General features: G+C 38.5%; 1 protein-coding gene across 1 annotated transcript in view; it reads left to right on the top strand.

Annotated features, from left to right (window-relative positions):
- SGMS1 (sphingomyelin synthase 1) overlaps positions 1 to 21,065 on the top strand; it is a 57,570-nt gene that overhangs the window by 7,292 nt on the left and 29,213 nt on the right. Inside the window, exon 2 of the mRNA XM_007944027.2 lies at positions 20,832 to 20,949. Within this exon, the coding sequence (XP_007942218.1) occupies positions 20,832 to 20,949 (118 nt within the window). The remainder of the gene's footprint in view (positions 1 to 20,831; positions 20,950 to 21,065) is intronic.

The raw sequence follows: 21,065 nt of genomic DNA, 5'->3' as shown, positions 1-21,065 counted from the left end.
GTAACTTTGTCCACTGTGTGCTGTACTATTTTCATGGATATATTTGCCACACATATGAAAACATATGTACAAATATCCTTTCTTAAATATTTATATGTATGTGTATGTATTTATGGCTATGGTCCCATTTGCCTTCCCAGTCTTGTTCACCTTGTATGTCTATTTATGTATGAACTTGTAGGTTATTGTTGTTATTGGTATTACAGGATTGTGTATATAATAGTGTTCACCTTTATTGCTTTTATCTCTTGTGTTCCTACCATTGTCTTCTTTTGCCTTGATCTTTTTGTGCTGACTTCCCTCTTATTGTTTATTGTATATCCCTCCGTCCAAGTTAATAAGTGTCTACCCTCTAATTTGTGATTTACCCTCCCTGCCCCACCCACCCCTTATAACCTTCAAACACTGTTTCCTTCTGTGAGTAAACATTTTCTTGACTTTCCATAGTAGTGGTCTCATACAATAATTGTCCTTTTATGATAAATTTCACTCAGCGTAATGACGTCCAGGTTCACCCATGTTATGAGGTGTTTCTGCAGGCTCATCATTATTCTTCAGCATCGCATAGTATTCCATTGTGTGTATGTACCATGGTTTGTTTATCCATTCGTCATTTGATGGGTGCTTAGATTGGTTCCATCTTTTTGCTATTGTGAATAATGCTGCTATGAACATGGGTGTTGCATTTATCTGTCCCTGTTGCAGCTCTTCTTTCTCTAGGATATATCCCTAATAGTGGGATTGCTGAATCATACGGTATTTCTTTTTCCAACTTTTTAAGGAAGCATCATACCATTTTCCACAATGGTACACAATTTTACAGTCCCACTAGCCATGTATGAGGGTTCATATCTCTGTACATACTCACTAGCATTTGCTGTTTTCACATGTTTTTTTTCTTTTTAACTTTGCTATTAATGCTGGGGTCAGATGATATATCATTGTTTTGATTTGCATCTCTCTCATGGATAATGATTGTGAGCATTTCTTCTTATGTTTCTTGGCTGCCTGAATGTCTTCTTTGGTGAAGTGTGTCTGTTCATGTCCTCTGTTCATTTTTTAAAAAATTTTCCTTTCCATCCCTGGTAACAAACAGAGATACTTTTTTGTCCTGTGTAAATCTTTCTTTGACTTTTTATAATAACAGGCCCATACAGTATTTGTCCTTCTGTGATTGACTTAATTTCACTCAGCATAATGTCCTCCACGTTCATCCATATTATGAGGTTATTTGCAGATTCTTCATTATTCTCTAATGTTGCATAATATTCCATTGAGTGTATGTACCATTATGTACCATAGTTTGGTTTTGCATTCATTTTTTGGTGTTGTTTCCATCTCTTTGCTATTGTAAATTGTCCTGCAGTGAACATGGATGTGCATATATCCATGTTGCGTTTAGCCTCTTTTGGATATATGACTAGTAGTGGAATTGCTGGATCAAATTGTATTTCTATTTCCAGCTTTTTAAGGATGCACCCTCCCATTTTCCTCAGCGGTTGTAACATTTTGCAGTCCCACCAGCAGTGTATGAGAGTTGTAATGTCTCCACACTCTCATCAGCATTTGTTGTTTTCTATCTTGTTGAACTTTGCTGTTATTGCAGAGGTAAGATGGTACCTTATTGTTTTGATTTGCATCTCTCTAATGGCTAATGGGGAACTCTGGTAGCATAGTGGTTAAGGCACTTGACTGCTAACCAGAAGGCTGGTGGTTCAAATCCACCAGCCACTCCTCAGAAGGAAGATGGGGCAATCTATTTCCGTAGTAATACTGCCTCAGAAACCCAAGGAGGGGTTGCTATGAGTCGGGTTAGACTCAACGGCACATAACAACAACAACAGTGGCTAATGATTATGGTCATTTTTTCATGTGTTTGTTGGCTGCCTCTGTTCATTTTCAGTTGGGTGGTTTGTCTTTTTGATGTTGAGGTAGTGAAGTTTTCTATAAATTTTAGAAATTAGTCCCTTGTACAATATGTCATTGCCAAAAATTTTTCCTAGTTGCTACGTTTTCTTCTTATTTTGATGCACATAAATGTTTTCTTTTTAGGCAGTCAATTTGTCTAGTATCTTGAGTTCCTTTTTTTATATGGTGAGATAGGGATTCTGTTTCATTTTTCTGCAAATGGATATCACATTTTGCAAGCACCATTTGTTAAAAAGCCTATCTCTTCCTCATTTAATGGGTTTCAGCCCTTTTCAAAGATCAGCTGTCCAGAGGTGAATGGATTTATTACTTCCAGGTTCTCAGTTCTGTCCATTGGTGTATATGTCTGTCTTTCCTTGTACCATTATCAGGCTGTTGACTACTGTGGTTATATAGTAAGTTTTTAGATCAGGAAATGTGAGGCCTCCTAGTTTGTTGTTCTTTAGTTGTCCTTTGCTTATCCAGGGTCTCTCTTTCCTTTACATATGAAGTTAGTGATTAGCTTTTCCATCTCTTTAAGGAATGATAATGAAATCTGGATTGGGATTGCATTATATCTGTAGATCATTTTGGGTACTACTGACATTTTCATAATGTTCAGTTTTCCTATCCATGAGCATGGTGTACTCTTCATTTATATAGGTTTCTGGTAGTTGTGTTTTGTAGCTTTCTTTGTCTAGGTCTTTTGTATCTCTGGTTAGATTTATTCCTAAGTACTTCATCATTTTGGTGACTATTGTAATGACATTTTTCCCTGATTTCCTTTACAGAGCTCTCTTTGTTAGTTTAGAGGGATTTGACTGATTTTTGTATGTTGACCATGTACCCTACCTCTTTGCTGAATCCTTTTAGGTCCAGTAGTCTCTGGGGTTTTCTATGTCTAGGATCATGTCATCTGTACATGGAGATGGTTTTACTACTTCTTTGCCAATTTGGATGCCTTTAATTTCCCTTTCTTGCTTTATTGCTCTGAGTAAGACTTCCAGCACAATATTGAATAGAATTGGTGATACTTCTCATCTGCAAATGCCTTTTCTGCATCAATTAATATGATCATGTGGTTCTTTTCCTTTATTTATGTGGTGGATTACATTGATTGCTTTTCTAGTATTGAATCATCCTTGCATACCTAGTGTGAATCCTGTTTGGTCATGATTTTTTTTTTTTTTTTTTCCTGACATTGCTGGATTTTCGTGGCTAGGATTTTCTTGAGAATTTTTTTGTCTATGTTCTTGAGGAATATTCGTCTGTAATTTTATTTTTTTAGTCGTATCTTTGCCTGGTTTGGGTATCAGGGTTATGCTTGCTTCATAAAATGAGTTTGGGATTATTCCATCCTTTTCTATGTTCTGAAGTCGTTTGAGTAGATTTTGTGTCAGCATTTCTCTGATTGTTTGGTGCAATTTGCCAATGGGGCAATGGGCCAGGAATTTTTTGGTTGGGAGTGTTTTGTTTTGTTTTTTAAATGACCTGTTCAATTTCTTCTTTTGAGATTAGTTTGGGTAGACAGTGTGTTTCTAGAAACTTGTACATTTCTTCTAGGTTTTCATGGTATGTTATTATAACCCTTTTTCTTTCAGTTGGCTGTGTTGTCACATCACCTATTTTATTTCTTATTCATGTAATTCATATGTTCTTCTTTTCCTTTGTTAAATTTGTCAGTGGTTTGTCAATTTTATTAATCCTTCCAAAGAACCAGTTTTTAGTCGATTCTTTCTATTGTTTTTTTGTCTCATGAAATCTTTATTATTTTCTTTTTTCTGGTAACTATACTTTTTTTTTTCGCTGTTCTTTTTCAAATTGTTGGAGATGTTAGGTTAAGGCGCTGGTTTTGATTCTTCTTTTTTGATGTTGTGTGCATTTATTGCTATAAATTGTTCACTAAGCCCTACTTTTTCTTTGTCCCAAAGATTTTAGTATGTTGTGTTTCATTGTCATTTGATTTATATATATATTTGTAGTTGTAACAGTTTTATTTCTTATCAAGATACACCTGGTGTTACAAGGAGCACAAAGTTTCCAATTCATTCTCTGATTCAAAGAATATTTTTTTATTTCTTCTATACCTAGTAGTTTTTAAGAAGGATGTTACTCAATTTCTGTGTATTTGATTTATTTTTCCTTGATTTTTCTGTTGTTGATATCTAATCTTATAGTATTTTGATCTGAGAATATGCTTTGTGGTATTTCAGTGTTTTTAAATTGATTGAATCTTGCTTTGTAGCCTAACATACGGTCTATTCTGGAGAATGTTCCATGTGTACTAGAAAAGAATATATATTGTGGTGGTGGTAGTTGGACTGTTTGGTATACACCTATGAAGTCAATTCGCTTGATTGCATTGCTTAGATTTTCTATATCTTTCTAGTTTTGTCCTTCGTTGAAGGTGGTGTATTTAAGTCTCCTACTATTATTGTCTCGGAAGGAAGGTTGGGCAATCCTACTTCCATAGTGATACTGCCTCGGAAACCCAAGGAGGGGTTGCTATGAGTCGGGTTTGACTCGACGGCACATAACAACAACAACAACAACAACAACTATTATTGTGGAGTTATCTGTTTCTCTTTTCAGTTCTGTTGAAGTTAGATTTATGTATTTGGGGGCTTTTCATTGAGTGTATAGATATGTATTATGGTTACGCCCTCTTGTTCAGTTGACTCTCTAATCATTATATAATGATTTATTTTCTCTTTTACTTGTTTTTGTCTACAAGTTTATTTAATCAGAAATTAACATTGCCACTCCTGTTCTTTTTTTGGTTTCCATTGGCTTAATATATGTTTTTCCATCCTTTGATTTTTAGCTTATTTTTGTCTTTGTATCTAAGGTATATCTCTTATATACAGCATATTAATGGGTCATGTTTTCTTACCCATTCTACTACTCTCTCTGTCTTGACTGGTGCATTTAATCCATTTACTTTCAGTGTAATTGTGAATAAGTATGAATTTACTGCTGTCTTTTTGCTGTGGTTTTTGTTGCTGTTTTATTTGTGTGGTGCTGATGGTTTCATCCATCTATTTTTCTGTGCTGAGTTTTTTTAATTATTTATTTCATTACTGTTTTAGTGTTTACTGAATCTTGATGATTTTCTTTTTTTTTTTTTTTTTGGTGAGAAGACTGATTAATTTTCTCTGAGGTTACCATGTTATTTATTATCTTCACAAGTTTAAAAACAGTTTGTTCTGTCATGGTATCATCTTGACTTCTTCTCCATTTGGAAGTTCTGTAGTTCCTTCTTTTTGCTTTGAAGTTGTCATGACTTACAAGTTGACATCTCTGCTTCTCTATTTTAAGTCTTGTAGGTTTATTTTATTTTGGATACTTCTATATCTTTATTAATTTCTGGGTGATACTGTTGTTTGTCTTCATATCAGGTTCTTGTCTGCCATTGTTAGTTCTGTGTCCAAGGGATTCCCTTTAGCATTTCTTGTATGGTTGGTCTGGTTTTTATAAATTTCCATTTACCTGGACATGTCCTAATTCAGTTATCATATTTGAGGGACAGTTTTGCTGGATATATAATTCTTGGTTGGTGATTATTTTCTTTCAGGGTTTTTTATATGCCATCCCATTGCCTTCTCACCTGCATGGTTTCTGCTGAGAAATCAGAGCTTAGTCTTATTGGTTCTCCTTTATACATGATTTTGTTTTCCTGAGCTCCTTTCAGGATTCTTTCTTTATCTTTGGTTTTGGAAAGTTTGACTATAATATGTCTTGGTGATTTGTTTTGGACTCCATTCCTATTTGGGGTTCATCAAGCTGCTTGAATGCATATCTTTTCATCTTTAATGATAATAGAAAAGTTTTCTTCTAACAGTCTTTGACAGTTTTCTCGGTACTTTTCTTTATCTCTCCCTGCTCCAGAATTCTGATCACACGTGAGTTATTCCTCTTGATATTGTTCCACATAATGCTTAGGCATTCTTCATATTTTTTTCCCCTGATTGCTCCTCTAATAGATGAATATTAAGAGATTGGTCTTCAGTGTTGCTAATTCTGCCTTCCACTGATTTGAATTCTACTGTTTGGTCCTTCCAATGTTTTATCTATTTCTGGTATTTTAGTATTAATCTGGATTTCTGTTTGCTGTTTTTACATGACTTTTGATTTTCCATTTATTTTATAAATTTGTTCTTATATTGTTTTCCTGAATTCTTCTAGAATTTTGTCTGTTTTTCCCTTGGTTTGTGTCTATGATTTCTTTGGTATTGTCTTTGTTTTCCTTAATCTTTTTCTTAATCTTCTGAAGGAACTTAAATATAATTATTTTGAATTCCTTATCAGGTAGATCCAGTAACATTTCTTCCTTCAGAAGATTTTCTTGTTCTGTATTGTCACTTATTTGAGCCATCTTGTCTGGTTTGTTGGCATGTGGTTTGAAGTTGTCTGGTTATCTCCAAGACATTGTGGTGGTATTGTATTGATTGGCTCAGTTTGCTTCTTCCTTATTTTTTGTTTTGTTTGTTTTAATATATCCAGGCATCAGTGTGTGTGTGCTACGCTGGTTACTAGTTTGGCAGCACTGAGGTGTTTAATTCCTATATCTGGGTAAATTTGGTAGTGGTTGGGAGTATAGATGAAAGTTTCTAATTGCTGTTTGTGTACAGCTGCTGAGAGTATTGGCCACCATTTGTAATCGATCAAGCGGTGCTGGAGCAGGTAGTGGCACTTGCCTAGTGGGTAAGATGGCAAGTGGGGTGAATATGGTTGAGGAGGGCCTCTGGTTGTCACCAGAAGGGGGAAAAAGGAGGCTAAGAAAGGGAAAGAAAGAAAGAAAGAAAGAAAGAAAGGAAGGAGGCGGAAGAGGGAAGAACTAAGAAGAAAGAGAAGTGGGGGAGGGGACATCACACAGTGCTGACGTAAGCACTAGCCACCAAACATGCTGCAGCAGGAACACTGTGCTCACTTTGTGGGAGTGTGTACCACCAACCATGGAGGGGTGGGAGTAGGTGCCACTGACCACAGAGGTGGTGGGGTGCAAGTGCTCTCTGTGGGATCACGTACTGCCACCTGTGTAGGTGGCAGAGGTAGGCATTGCTGACCATGAAGACAGCAGGGGCCAGGTGCCCACTTAACAGGATCAAAACAAATAAAAGGGGGGGAAGGAAGAAGAGGAGGAAAAAAAGTGAAAAGAAAAAACGGGTGGGGAGAGGGTAGAACTATGAAGAAAAAAATGGCACAGTACTGGTGCAAGTGCTAGCAACAAAACATGGGTATAGTGGAAATGTTTTGCTTGCTCCATGGGAGGGCACACTGCTGATCACGGAGGAGTCAGGGCAGATGCTGCTGGCCTCAGAGGCAATGGGGTGACATACCTGCTTCCCGGGATCAAAATAACAAGGAAGAGGGAAGAGGAAGGAAAAAAGAAAAGAAAAACACAAGGGAGAGAGGAAGAAGGAATAATTAAGAAGAAAGAAAAGAAAAGCTCAATACCAGTGTAAACACTTCCTGCCAAACATGGCTTTAGCAGCAGTGTGACACTTGCTGTGCCAAAGTACACACTGTCAATCATGATAGTGTGAGGTGGGACCTGCTCTGCGAAATCAAAATGAAAAGGAGGGGGAAGAGGAAGAAAAAAAAGAAAAAGAAATGAGGGAGAGAAGGAAGAACTAAGAAGAAAGGAAAAGGGGAAAGAAGAAGTGGTACAGCACTTGCAGTGGGAGGAGTTTAACTGGCTACCAGTTTGGTGTAGGGTGCACATATGTGGTCACCAGAAGGTTCTGCAGGATAGGGGGTGGAGATCACACCTCTCTAGTCTCTGATCACCAGTGTGGGTGCGAGTGGAGCCAGTTATCTGGTTTCTTGCCCTGTTTGCATTAATGTGCACTGTTTTCAGTGATTCAAAATGGCCACACTGTGCTGGATCTGTTGGCAATTCATAGCTCCATATGCCTCCTTGTTCATTGCTTTCTTTCAGTCTTTACCTCTAATCAGTATTTGATCTACTTCTTTATCCTTTCCATTGAAGCTCTGGATGCCAGCGTTGTCACCCATATCTGTTTCACTTGATTTCTTGGGTCTTTGTTGTAGAGGATCTGGATAAGATATCTGACTAGTCCTCCATCTTAGCCCTTTGCCTCTGGAATGTATTTTTAAATGATTGGCAGCATTATGTATTTTCTATTCAGACATAGTCTTTTATATTTTTTTCCTTTGATAAATGTTGTAGCCTTGTTTATCTATAGCATTTACTTCTCTTCTGTGAATGGAATCTAATTCCTAAGGACATAATCATTGTGCTGATTGGCAACTACTGTAGTCAAATCCTACTTTGGTTGTTTCTGGTCTGTGTTTTATTTAATAAATAAGACTCTTCACTAACATTTATCTTTCATTTTACTCTATTTTAATTCCATCAGTGTTTCTTTTCACTTTTAAGTTGATTGAATCAAAGTACTTAATCTATTTCCTCTTCTAATCCCCAGGGTATGTTATGACCACAGACATTGTCAACATTTTTTCCATTGTTTATGCCTTTGATGGTTATGATTATGTGATGTTCTTAAAAAGCACTTGATATAAAGCATTTGATATGAAGCAGGTCTCTCCAAGTTCCTGTTTAATGGAATTTAATTTCTAATTCCAGAAGAGCCTTTTTTTTTTTAAGCCTATTTTACTTTATTATGAATTAACTTTGTATTGTAAACCATAAGGCTAGTGCCTGATGGACTATCAGATCATACTTAAGTGCATAGAAATTATATTCTAGAGTATTTTTATTTATTCTCACAGTATCATCTCCATTTTTGAATGCATAGTATCCAAACTTCACCCAAGTATAAAACTCATGAGGATAAAAATTCCCTTGTATTGTGACAGTTTTTTTTTTTTTTTTTTTTTGGAGTGGGGGCACCAATCTCGTTATTTAATTGGGTAATAAACTATCATATTCGTCTCTGGTAAGAAGATAAGAGTGTAGAGATCATCTCTTCTCCTTTTCTTCCACCTCTATGCATGTACTTGCATCTATTATATGCCTCCTCAAAGCCTGTTGTAACCTGTTCCTTATCATCCATATTGTCAGAATCATCCTCACTATTGACAGGTAGCAGATTCCAAACCAGTTGATATTTGAGTAACAAGAATTTTCTACGTGCATTGTGTCATTTGACTCTCTGAGTCAACCCTTAAAATAATTGATATTATTCTCCTTCTCAGTGAAGATAGCTCAGACTCAGAGAAGGTATTGACTTTCCCCAGGTTCCTCAACAGTAGATTTTAGGGATTGAAGGTCTTCATTATAAATCCAGTCTCGAAATTTCCTGGTATAACAGGAACTCTATCTTCTGGAAATGTATTTTCTTTGCAGATATAGTGGCATAGCTTCCACATGCCCTGTATAGAATGAAAACAGACAGATTCAATGTTTGATAATGAAGTTTGCATGTTATAGATGATACATGAGATGTGCATTTGCTCCAGGGTGGACCTGCTGACTCGAACAGCTGTGATATCAACTGTAGTTTTAGAAAATGTACTTAGCCCTGTCATAGCTGATGGCTATCCTATAACCTCTTAGGTGTGGCATGGGCCCTAATCCATACTAGAAAATCCCTTTTCCCACTAACCTCAGTCGTGCTTCTCCACAAAGACCACTGACTAGAAGTGAGCGCCCAACCTTATTCTTTTCCTTCTTGTGTCTAGTAAGTTTTCTCTCTCCTTCCTTTGATTTTAAACTGCCATCTACCTGTGCTTCAGAGTCTGGGCCAGGATCCTCCTGTCTTTCCTTTCGTGGGAACCTCCTTGTCCGCTTACTTCCTCAGGTAATCTAGGCCTTCCAACTTTTTCGTGGGCCTCTGTTTTGCCTCTTCTCTCTCTTCTTTTGCACTGGGGGCAGTGCTTGGGGTGGGGAAAATAGTCACTGTAAGGATTAGACAATGGATTCAGCCCCGACTGCACCTTGCTTCTCATTCTCACTGCAGCTGGTGCTCTGATCTGCTCTCACCTTTCCTCATTTTCACCATTTCAGGTGTCATGGTCTGAACACCGGCCTGAGTTCAGGAGTTGTAAGGCAGCTGGATTCATTCTGCATAGTTCATTCTGTAAAATCAGTAGTCCCAGCAGTTTGGAAAATAAACATTGAAAGAGGCTTTTACACTGAGTTAGGATAAAAGGGAGAGGACAAAAGTGAAGAAGAAATTACAGTTTTCATGGATTAATTTTATCTGTCTTTCACACAAAAGAAATTTCTCCAAGTAATACATCTTGCTTATAGGCAGATAGAAAGATAGAAATAAACAAAAATTCTTACCTCACCAGAGATGCTAACATTCCGATTCATATCCCTTTTGATGTTTTCTTAGTAATCTGTGTATTTGTTTTTTAATGGTGTCATCATTTGCCTTGCCTTGCCTTGCCTATTGCAAAAGCTGCCTGCTTGTCTCCCTGTTTTCAATCTTGCTTCCCTTAAGTTGTTTCTCAACTCATTAGGCACAGCATCCCTAAGTCAGCATCCCCAGGAATTACTTCTTTCCCCACCTCTTTTGACAAGCCGTTATAGCTATATCTAATTAGTCATGATCTGACTTGGAAGTCATCCCATATATCTTGCACCAACCTGTTGTTATCATGACAACTGGTTATCCTGGAAGAGCATCCTTGATTTGAACCCTACAGGTACCTACGAGCTGACTAACTTTGGTAGCATTGTTTCCTCACCTACAAAACAGGAATAATAATCCAGGAGTTCTGGTGGTGTAGTACCTAAGGCATTTGACTGCTAACCACCAGCCACTCCTTGGAAGGAAGATTGGGCAACCTACTTCCGTAGTGGTACTGCCTGGAAAACCCGAGGAGGGGTTGCTGTGAGTCAGGTCCAACTTGACGGCAATGAGTTTGATTTTGGTTTTTTTAATCATGTCTGTCTCAATGCTATTGCGAGAATTAAATGAGATAGTAAGCATAGGACCCTTGACAGAGGTCTTGGTATCCTCTTGATTTCCAAACTTACCCTACTCCTTCCTCATCTCAGTCAATGGCAGCTTTGTCCTTCCCTGTGCTTAGGCCAAACATCTTGGTTTTGCTTTTGATTCTCTGTTCTAACTCACATCTCATTTGTCTGTAGAGCCAGCCACTTGTTACTGCTTCTGCTGCTGCCACAGGTCTCAGCACTTTCATCTCACACGTTATTGCAAAAGCCTCCTGCTGGTCTCCCTGTTTTGATTCTTGCTTCCCTTAAGTCATTTCTCAACTCAGTAGGCACAACACCCCTAAGTCAGCGTATGTCATTCTTCTTGTTTTTCATATTGTGATAAAGCCAAAGTCTTCCTGGATGTCTAGGAGGTCATACCAGACCAGGCATAGTTTCCTCCTAGACACACATTGCACCAGCTCTCTGAGCCCCTGCTGGTCAGCACGTACCCACCCACACTAGGCTTTGTTTGAAATCTTCTCCCTCAACATCCTCGTTGGCACACACCCTCATAAACAAGGAGGGCTTCTCTGACCAACTGATCCTGCGTTGGAACCTCCCTTCCCCCAGTGGCACACTGGCTTTAATTTTACCCTTTAGCACTCACATGTTTTGTATTTTACTTGTTTATTATCTGCCTCCACTGCCAGAATATAAGCACCACGAGGCAGAATTGTTGTTCATTGTGCTCCATGTTATATTGTCAGTGTGTAGAATAATGCGTACCACATGCATATTTATTATGTGAATAAATAATAATAGCAGCAGCTAACTTTTACTGAGTGTTGCATGATACTAGACATTACACCTGTTGTTGTTGTTATGTGCCGTCAAGTCGGACCCAACTCATAGTGACCCTTCCTTGGGTTTCCGAGGCAGTATCACTACGAAAGTAGATTGCACCATTTTCCTTCCGAGGAGTGGCTGGTGGGTTTGAACGACCAGCCTCCTGGTTAGCAGTCAAGTGCCTTAGGCACTATGCTACCAGAGCTCCCAGACATTACACCTAGGATTGAATAAATGTTAGCCATTGCTGGTGATGTATGTTGTTATGTTTTTAGAAAACCCCTGTTAAAATGAAATTACCCTTTTAAGGATAATCCTTTTTCTCAAGAACAAACATTAATTGTTCAACTCTGCTAGCTGTAACTGTAAAAGCCCTAAGAATGTACTTTAGGGTGGGTGAGTTTTGATGACAGGACGGAATAAGGAAAGATCTTAGTATTTTATACACACATACACACACAAGCATATATACATGCATATTATTTTTTTAAGGACCTAAAAGGAAATTACAGCAAAGAAATCTAACTTGTTTTGTACAGTTGTATATAGATGTTCCTGGAGGATAAAACAGAAACCAGTCTGGCTGCCATTGAGTTGATTCTGACTCATAGTGACTTGATTTTAATTCTTCATAATTGTCTAAGTAGATCATATTTAAGTTGCCTTTCGTATTTCACAGGGTAACATTTTTTCTTTACCTTATGATACAATCTGTTTATAAAACCAAGAAAACAAACCGTTTGCCGTGCCGTCGATTCCTACCACTGTGACCCACGTGTGTCAGGATAGAACTGTGCTCCATAGGGTTTACATGGCTGTGACCTTTCAGAAGTACATCACCGGCCTTTCCTTTCAGAACACCTGAGGTGTGTTCGCACTACCGACTGTTCAGTTAGTATCTGAACACTTAATTGTTTGCACCACCAGGTATTTTAATAATAGGCAGGGAAAGGGGAGACAGCTTTTATAATGTCGTTTGTTCGTTGCAAATCCCCTAAATACTGCAGTTTTTGACAGTTTAGAAGAAAAAAAAATCCAACCACTACCTTTTTTTTTTTTTTTTCTCCTTTTAATTGACAGTGTCACTGGTAAAACAGCAGCTGATTGAAAATCTAGAGACCTGGAACGTGTGGCTCCAGGCTAGTACTTGCACTCCACACTTTAGTTTCTCCTTCTGTAAATAGGATAATGATACATGCTAAACAGGTCTGTTGGTGAAAATAATTAATATCAAAGATACCAAATCTCCTTGAGTTGGATTTGAAAATGGCAGAAAGCCACTGTGCATGTACAGACATGTTTCTGGACTTTGCGTGGGTATGTCTCTGCCATCCGTTGATGTGGGAACCCAGTAAATAGCAAGCGAGTTATAAATCTCCCAGGACAACATTGGTTTATTTAGTTCGTTTGTTTGCTTTGCAGCATTTTTTTCTTTTCTTCAAATCTTTGTTTTTCTAACCTTTCCTTAGAATTTTCTCTCCAACAGTATTGAATTAAGCCCTCAGTTTTCATGATCTGCCATCTGGCGCTGTTGAGAATCCTGAGGCTGTGATAGGTGGGAGGCCCATACAGGGCAGTGAGGAGTAGGGGAGGGAGGAGGAAAACATGGCAGAACCCATAGTCGCCAGTGGGACTTGCATATTAGTTGGAAGGACAGAACAATAGCAGCAAATGCTTGAAATTAAAAATACTGAGCAAAGAAAGGAGGCAGACTAAAGAATTGGTGAATCTGAGAGCAAAGTAATTCTGCAGATCTATAAAATGGATAAAGGACAAGCATTTTATGGAAAGAAATAGGACTCTCCAAGAGAGTAAGTAAAGCTCTAAAGTGCAGAACTGGGACCTCAGCCAGTATTATAGGTACCATAGTCACTAAGACACTTGCCTGCTAACCAGACGGTTGGTGGTTCAAACCCACCAGGCACTCCTCGGAAGGAAGGTTGGGCAATCCTACTTCCGTAGTGATACTGCCTCGGAAACCCAAGGAGGGGTCTCTGTGAGTCAGGGCTGACTCAACGGCACATAACAACAACAACATAGTCACTCAACTGAGATCAAAAGCTGAATAAGGCAAAACTCTACTTAAGGGCACCATCAAATACAGGGGATGAGACCATCTATTGGTGATCATGTTGTTAATCTCCCTATTAAAAATACCATAAGATAGAAAGTTCTGAAATGTATTTGGAGGATGAAACAGTTCTATCCAGTGACACACAGCATCTGAAAGGCTCCATGTGGAGGTGAAATTGAGACAGATGGAGAGGATTATAGCGCATAGGACAGTGGAGTGGCTACTCCAGGGACATTTGTAGGCAGAGGCGAGAAAGCAAGATTGTGTTTAGGGAACAATGACTGGCTCCTTTAGCCCAGGGCAGGTAGGATTCATGTCTATAGATGAAACTGAAGAGGTGACTTGTGATCATGTTTTAGGGAGCCACGAAAGCCAGAGTGAAGAGTTGGAACTTTAGTAGGCAGTGGTGAGCAGTTGCAGCAGTCCAGGGAAGATGGGAACTAATAGTAAGAGATTGTTGTTGTTGTTATTTGCCGTCAAGTCGGCCCTGACTCATAGCGACCCCTCCTTGGGTTTCCGAGGCAGTATCACTACGGAAGTAGGATTGCCCAACCTTCCGAGTAGTGGCTGGTGGGTTTGAACCTCCAGCCTTCTGGTTAGCAGTCAAGTGCCTTAGCCACTATGCTACCAGAGCTCCTAGTAAGACATTGAAGGGAGGAAAACAGATTTAAGAAACTCTTTGGAGTTAGCTTCAACAGAATGTTGGAACTGAGTCAGGACAGGGTAGGTATGAAGAAAGTGAAATTGAAGGATAGCATAGAAAAGTCCAGAGAGTGTCTTTAGCTTAGGTGAGCTGTCTGAGAGATAGTATTTATGTTGAGGTCTGAGTGGCAGGCAGTGTTCTGGGAGTAGAGCCGTACCGGCCAAGGGAAGGGCTGACGCAAAGATACTGCAGGTAGTACACTCAGCACAAGATGGCAAGGAACTGAAGCTGAAACCTAGGTTGGTGGGAGCACGTACTGGCAGGTGAGGTTGCAGAGAGAGGCATCCAGAGGCACCTAGGGCCTCGTGGCCTTGGTAAAGGATTTAGATTTCAGTCAAGGTACATTTGGCAACCACTGGAGGATTTTAAACAATATACTCTGTTTCACTGTTTTAAAAAGGTGATTCTGGCTTCTCTGTGTTGAACGGATTTTACGGAAGCAAGAGCAGAAGCAGGAACAACAGGTAGGAGATCATAGTGGAAGTTCATCACAGAATGTTGAGAAGTGGATGACATTTCAGAGTGACTAAACATAGGGAGCTCTGGTGGCGTAGTGCTTAAGGCATTTGTCTGCTAACCAGAAGGCTGGCGGTTCAAACCCACCAGCCACTCCTCGGAAGGAAGGTTGGGCAGTTTACTTCTGTAGTGATACCGCCTTGGAAACCCGGGGAGAGGTTGCTATGAGTCAGCTCTGACTCCACAACAATGAGTTTTTAATTAAACATATGGGGAGATAGGTAGCAAATTTAGCTCTGACTACAAACGATGAAAAATGGACACCTTCCGTTTTGGATATCTGTGATGCTAGAAGGATTTTATTTTTCAGTACATGAATAACTAATGCAGTTATTAGTATCAAAATGCTCATTTTGTAGAGTACAGGGTCAATATTTGTGGCATAAAACACTAATGAAAAATCTCAGTTAAGTAGATTTTGAAACATAACTAAAATGTGGTAGGGTGTTGGCTCATCTATTAGTACTGAGCAGTTGTGGTAGTTAAGGTTGTGTGTCCACTTGGCTGGGCCTGGTTGAGTGGCTGGGCACCTGGTGGTGGTTATTCCCCATGATGAGACTGGCAGTCAACTTCATGGTGGGATCTAGCAGAAGCAGCAGAGTAGCTGCTTTAGGGGTGTGGTCTGCTTCTATATATAAGCAGCAGCTTTGCGAATGGTCTACAACCTATGGCATGCTTGAACCCTGCATGTAGCCAAGTCATTGTTCAGCAGCTTGCCATGCTTTGCCAATCTTGGGACTTTCAGTGGACTTGAATTAATGGCCTGCCATATGGTTTGGTAATACCAGGACTATGCCTTATTACTTGTAGACCTTGGGTTTGTCAGCCTCAGCAACCAGCAGCTGAGTGAAGAAATGCCTCCAGCTTCAGTGGGCTGGGAGCAGGAGGCAGAGCTGAAGCCCAAGGTTGAGGGGCTTTCACCCAGCCCCTAGAGCCTGGCACTTTGAACTTGGACTTGAAGCCTTCAGACTGTAAGAGATTAAATCCTGTTTGTTAAAGCCATCCCATTTGTGGTATATTCCTGTCAGAGCAGCACTAGGTAACCAAAACAGCAGTGTAGTACACAAATAAAATTGGGATTTCTTACACAATATGAAGCAGTTCCTGAGTGTTTTTGTCTTGTGTAAATATATTTATATTCAGCTTAAACTCTCTGAACCTGTTTTTCCATCTGTAAAATGAAAATCATAGCCATGTGTTGCAGGGCTGTTATCAGGAACTAAACAAAACCATAAACATAAAAACGCTTCACACAGAGCCTGGTATATAGAAGGAACTTGGCAAAATGGTGGCTGCTTTTATTACCATCTCAGGGAAATGCCTGAGTATAAGACTTTTTTTTTTTTTTTTTTTTTTTGGTAGTGTGGTATTTGGTTCTAAATAAAATTACTTAGATTTTCCGACCTTACATTAAGAGAAAAATGTTTAAAAGGAATTATAGATGATGGCCATGCTGGTACTATTTTCTAGTCTTTTAATTTATTTAGAGACGCCCTAGTGACACAGTAGTTAAGTGCTCAGCTGCCAAGAAAAGGTTGGTGGTTTGAACCCACAAGCCGCTCTCGGGAGAAAGATGTGGCAGTCTGTTTCTGTGAAGATTTACAGTCTTGGAAACCCGATGAGACAGTGCTGCTCTGTTTTATAGGATCACTGAGTTGGAATTGACTTGGTGGCAATGAGTTTGGCTTTTGGTTTCCCATTTATTTGTAACCCATTTTTCTGATTTGTAAGAAAGAAATATCCTTTTCCTCCTTTGGCTTGAGAGGAAGTTAATTTCTGAGAAAAATGGGATGAGTCAAGGTTATAACCAGACCAAACCAAACCCACTGTTATCGAGTTGGATCCAACTCATAGCGACCCCTCCTTGGGTTTCTGAAGTGGTATCACTATGGAAGTAGATTGCCCAACCTTCCTTCCAAGGAGTGGCTGGTGGATTTGAACCGCCAGCCTTCTGGGTAGCAGTCAGATGCCTTAGGCACTGCGCCACCAGAACTCCCTTCAAGGTCATAAAGTGAATTATTATTAAATGTAGAGCTAGCATCTAAATAAAGATAATAGTGCATTGTCCTTTTTCACATACTGGAACTACTAATTGGGGACCTGACTCATGTGTTGACCTTGACAATTGCATCCCAGATATCTGGGGCCTCCCCGACTCTGTTACAGTTATGTCTGCGTTCTTATCTGTTCGTGGCCTCTTTTAGTTGGAATTGTTGCTTAGTTCCACTGCTGTGTTTAGAGCCTTTTGGTTTCTAAGAGCCAAGAGCTTCCATAAATAGCTGGGAAACAAACTGAGTTGTGTATGTCTTCCTGCTATAGATTATTTGAAAGAGACAAATTTTGGGAAATAAAAGACCTTTTAGTATATTAATTGTTTTTCTTTTTTTTTAACCATTTTTTCTTTAGAATTTTAAGCGATTGTAGTAAATACTAAAAACATTTTATTTTACTTTATTTTATTTTTGCAGTGTTTCTTCCCCTCCCTCCCCACCCCTGGTAACCAACAAAGAAAGTTTTCTTCCATATATAAACTTTTCCTTGACTTTTTATAATAATGAATTAATACAATATTTGTCCTTCTGTGATTGACTTATTTCACTCAGCATCATTTTTCTTCAAGTTCATCCATGTCATGGAGTGTTTTGCAGATTCTACGTTATTCTTTAGAGTTGCATAGTATTCCATTGTGTGTGTATACCATAGTTTGCTTATCCATTCTTCTGTTGATGGGCACCTAGGTTTCCATCTTTTCAAACCAAACCAAACCCACTGCTATGGAGCAGATCCAACTCATAGCGACCCCTTATTGAGTTTCCGAGGCAGTATCACTATGGATGTCGATTCTCCAACCTTCCTTCTGAGGAGTGGCTGGTGGGTTTGAACCTCCAGCCTTCTGGTTAGCAGTCAAATGCCTTAGGCACTACTTTTAGCTGTTGTAAATAGTGCTGCGATGAACATGGGTATGCATATATCTGTCCTTGTCCTGGTTCTCACTTCTTTAGGATATATACCTAGCAGAGGGTTGCTGGATCAAATGGTATTTCTAATTCCAGCTACTGAAAACATTTTAGTACTGCTGTTTGAAGCCTAATTTTGGTAGTGTTTAATCAGATTCTGAGTACTCTTTGCTTCTTTAAATAGAGGCTGTTAAAGTTTAATAACACCACATGTACTGGGCATAACATGCTATTCTAGCAAATCTTCATAATTATGAAATAATTAACACATTTATTTATATTTCCTTATAATCAAATTTTATAAGCACATTTTTCTTTTTTCTCAGAAAAAGTACGTATGAGTATATTACTCAAATACGTGGGAGAAGAATAGATGACTGCGACCAAACACGAGTTTCTGTGAGATAATAGGAATTGTAAAGTGTGAGCAGATGGCAGCAGGCTTCTTTCAAACATGAAAGAAGTGGTGTGTCCCACGTGAGAACACCATTGTTGTTTCGTGAATTATTATAATTATGTGTATCTTGTTCATAAGGTTCACTTAACCCCTAGCATTTAACAGTTACCTCATTAACATTTTTTCTGTGGCTGTTTTTCTGGCATCATTACACTTTCAACCACTTTAAACCTTTTAGTTTTTACACATCTTGGTCTTTTAAACCTTTAAGCAAATAATAAGTGTGTGAAGTTCTTTGATTAAGGACATAAATACCCAAATGTGCACACAATTCTTTGAAACACTTTTATACCCTGCTTTTTTTAGTTTGCAGTAGGATATTCCTGTGTAACATCATACATTGAAGATACTGTAAGCTTAATTTTAAAAAGATTAAGTAAATGCCAAAGATAAGAAAATCCTTTTAAACAACCACTTTCAACTTGTCACCTGCTGTTAATATTGACAGTCACATTGATAAAGTCATTTGACTTTCTCGCTGAAGTCAATTAGTCATTATGACTGACGACTCTTCACAATATTTGTTCCTTTTAAAGTGTTTGTTGTGGAAGGGTGTCTTTTCTCATCCTTTGTCATTTTTTTGTACTCTTCATTCTCAGACATTCTGAAATCTTTGCATTGCTACTCACCTGTGACTGAAGTGTGAGACACAGAAATAGTTACCGGTGTATGTGTATATGCTTGAATGTTGTGTGTGTGTGTGTGTGTGTGTGTGTCCATCCTTTGGGTGCCGTGAAACAATCAAAGTGATTTTAAGATAGTAATTTTTACCAAAATTGAGTGATAGAAGTAGTCATTTTGCTTGTTTTTTTCCTCCCAAAGAATTTAACAGATTTAAATTTGACAGTTTTTTGTCATAGGTGTTTCTTGCATAAAGTTAAATGGCAAATGAATGTGTTTGAGCAGGAGGACGTTTCCTTTGTAAGAAAGATGAAAATTATGCCTTACAGTGTACAACTGAGTTTAGTGTTTCTTTTGAGTTTCCTTGATAAAGACACTATAGGTTAGTATTATTCTCTACTGTTGTCCTTTATATTGTTTAATTACATTGTGCTTTTCATTATCCTTGAACCTTAAAGGCACATGCCTTTCCAAGACATTTCTGAGCTTTATGCTTGTCTTTGGAGGTGGCACACACAGCTTCATTAAGAGAAAATAAGCAAAGACGGCCTCTATGGTAAGCAGCTATGACCCAGTATCTGAACTATAGATAAAGAGACAAAACACCTGTCCAACCTAAGTAACTTAGAAGGACTGTGCCATTGTGAATGAGATGCTAACATAGTTGCATGGGCTATGTTTAAGATTACTTTTCAATTAAATTTAATTAATAATTAATTTTAATTTTAATATATAGTTACTTTTTTCTCTTCAAACAAAAAATACAAGTGAGACAAATTCTCCTCTGGCTTCCCATTGGTAAGAATGTCCATCCTGCATGAAAGTAAAGCTACACTCACTGTGCAGTTACAGAGTGATGCTAGATACTGTAAGAGGAAAACCTACAGCCTGGTCCTCAGTTTTTCTTGTTTATTTAACTTGAATTGTCCCGGGCCAAGGAAAACTTGAACTCCCTAAGATTGAGGAAGAAGAGCCTCCCAGGTCTGGGGTTCTGCCCTGGGGTAGAACGATACAGAGGAAAAGTTCTTATCCAGAGATTGAATAAACGTATGTAGAATTTGACATTGGGAGAAGCTCTCAAACTCACTACACAAGTTTACATGCATACATCTAATAATTTCATTAGAATCACTAATAAACTTGAAGAGATTTCAACTTCTAATTCTCATTGATTTTGTTATTCATTCATTTAACCTGTACATTTGAAAGTTACCATATGTGCCTATTATATAATAGGTATTTTCATATATTATTTCTCATCTTATTCCTGTTTTATAGATTAAGAGACTAGGGCTCAGAAAAGCCAATAGACTACCCCAAGATCACATTGTTAATAAGTAGGGGGACAGGTTTAGGGGGTGGGTGCTAGATGCGATCTCTCGGAGAGGCTATTTTCTTCACATCGTGTTGTCTCAGAGATTAGTTAATAGAATCAGATTTTGGGTGTTTTTTTTTTTTTTTTTCATGGACGTATGAGTAGAAACATTTAATATTTTGACTCATTAAATGACAGAAAACTTTTGAATTCGTATTCTAACGTCTTCCTTGTTAAGATAGAAACTCTCTAAATGTGTAACCACAGGTACTGAATAGGCTCCAGCCAATCAGAATGGGCCCTGCTTGTACATTAGTTGAAGGTCAGCCCAGATATAAGGCCTTGAGAAACCTAATTAATTAATATTTTGGCCAACTAATAATTTTTTTTAAAAAAATTCTCGAAATCCTCATCTTAATGTGCTACTAGTATAGTAGTAACATTCTGGTGTCAAGCTCTCTAGTAGTTTTTTGGGTATATTTTGCTGGGTCATTGAAAACTTACAGGAACCTGCGGAATTTCTTGACTGAGAATCTGCCCTGTTTTTCCCTTTTTCTAGGTCTATTATTAGCAGAAGATTTTTCTGCATAGTTGGCACGCTGTACCTGTATCGGTGTATTACAATGTATGTAACTACACTCCCAGTACCTGGTATGCATTTCAACTGTTCTCCTAAGGTAAACCATTCCTCACTGTCATTTCCCTTTTTGTTTGTTTCTTGTCATGCTGGGGAATCCTTTTACTACCCAAGGTGAATCCTTCCATTCTCCTCTGGGAGTGTTACTAAGCAATC

This window comes from Orycteropus afer, unplaced genomic scaffold, assembly GCF_000298275.1.
Source record: "Orycteropus afer afer isolate SDZICR_OR568_19922 unplaced genomic scaffold, OryAfe1.0 scaffold00118, whole genome shotgun sequence".
NCBI lineage: Eukaryota > Metazoa > Chordata > Mammalia > Tubulidentata > Orycteropodidae > Orycteropus > Orycteropus afer.
This window is presented reverse-complemented; position numbering and strand designations above follow the sequence as displayed.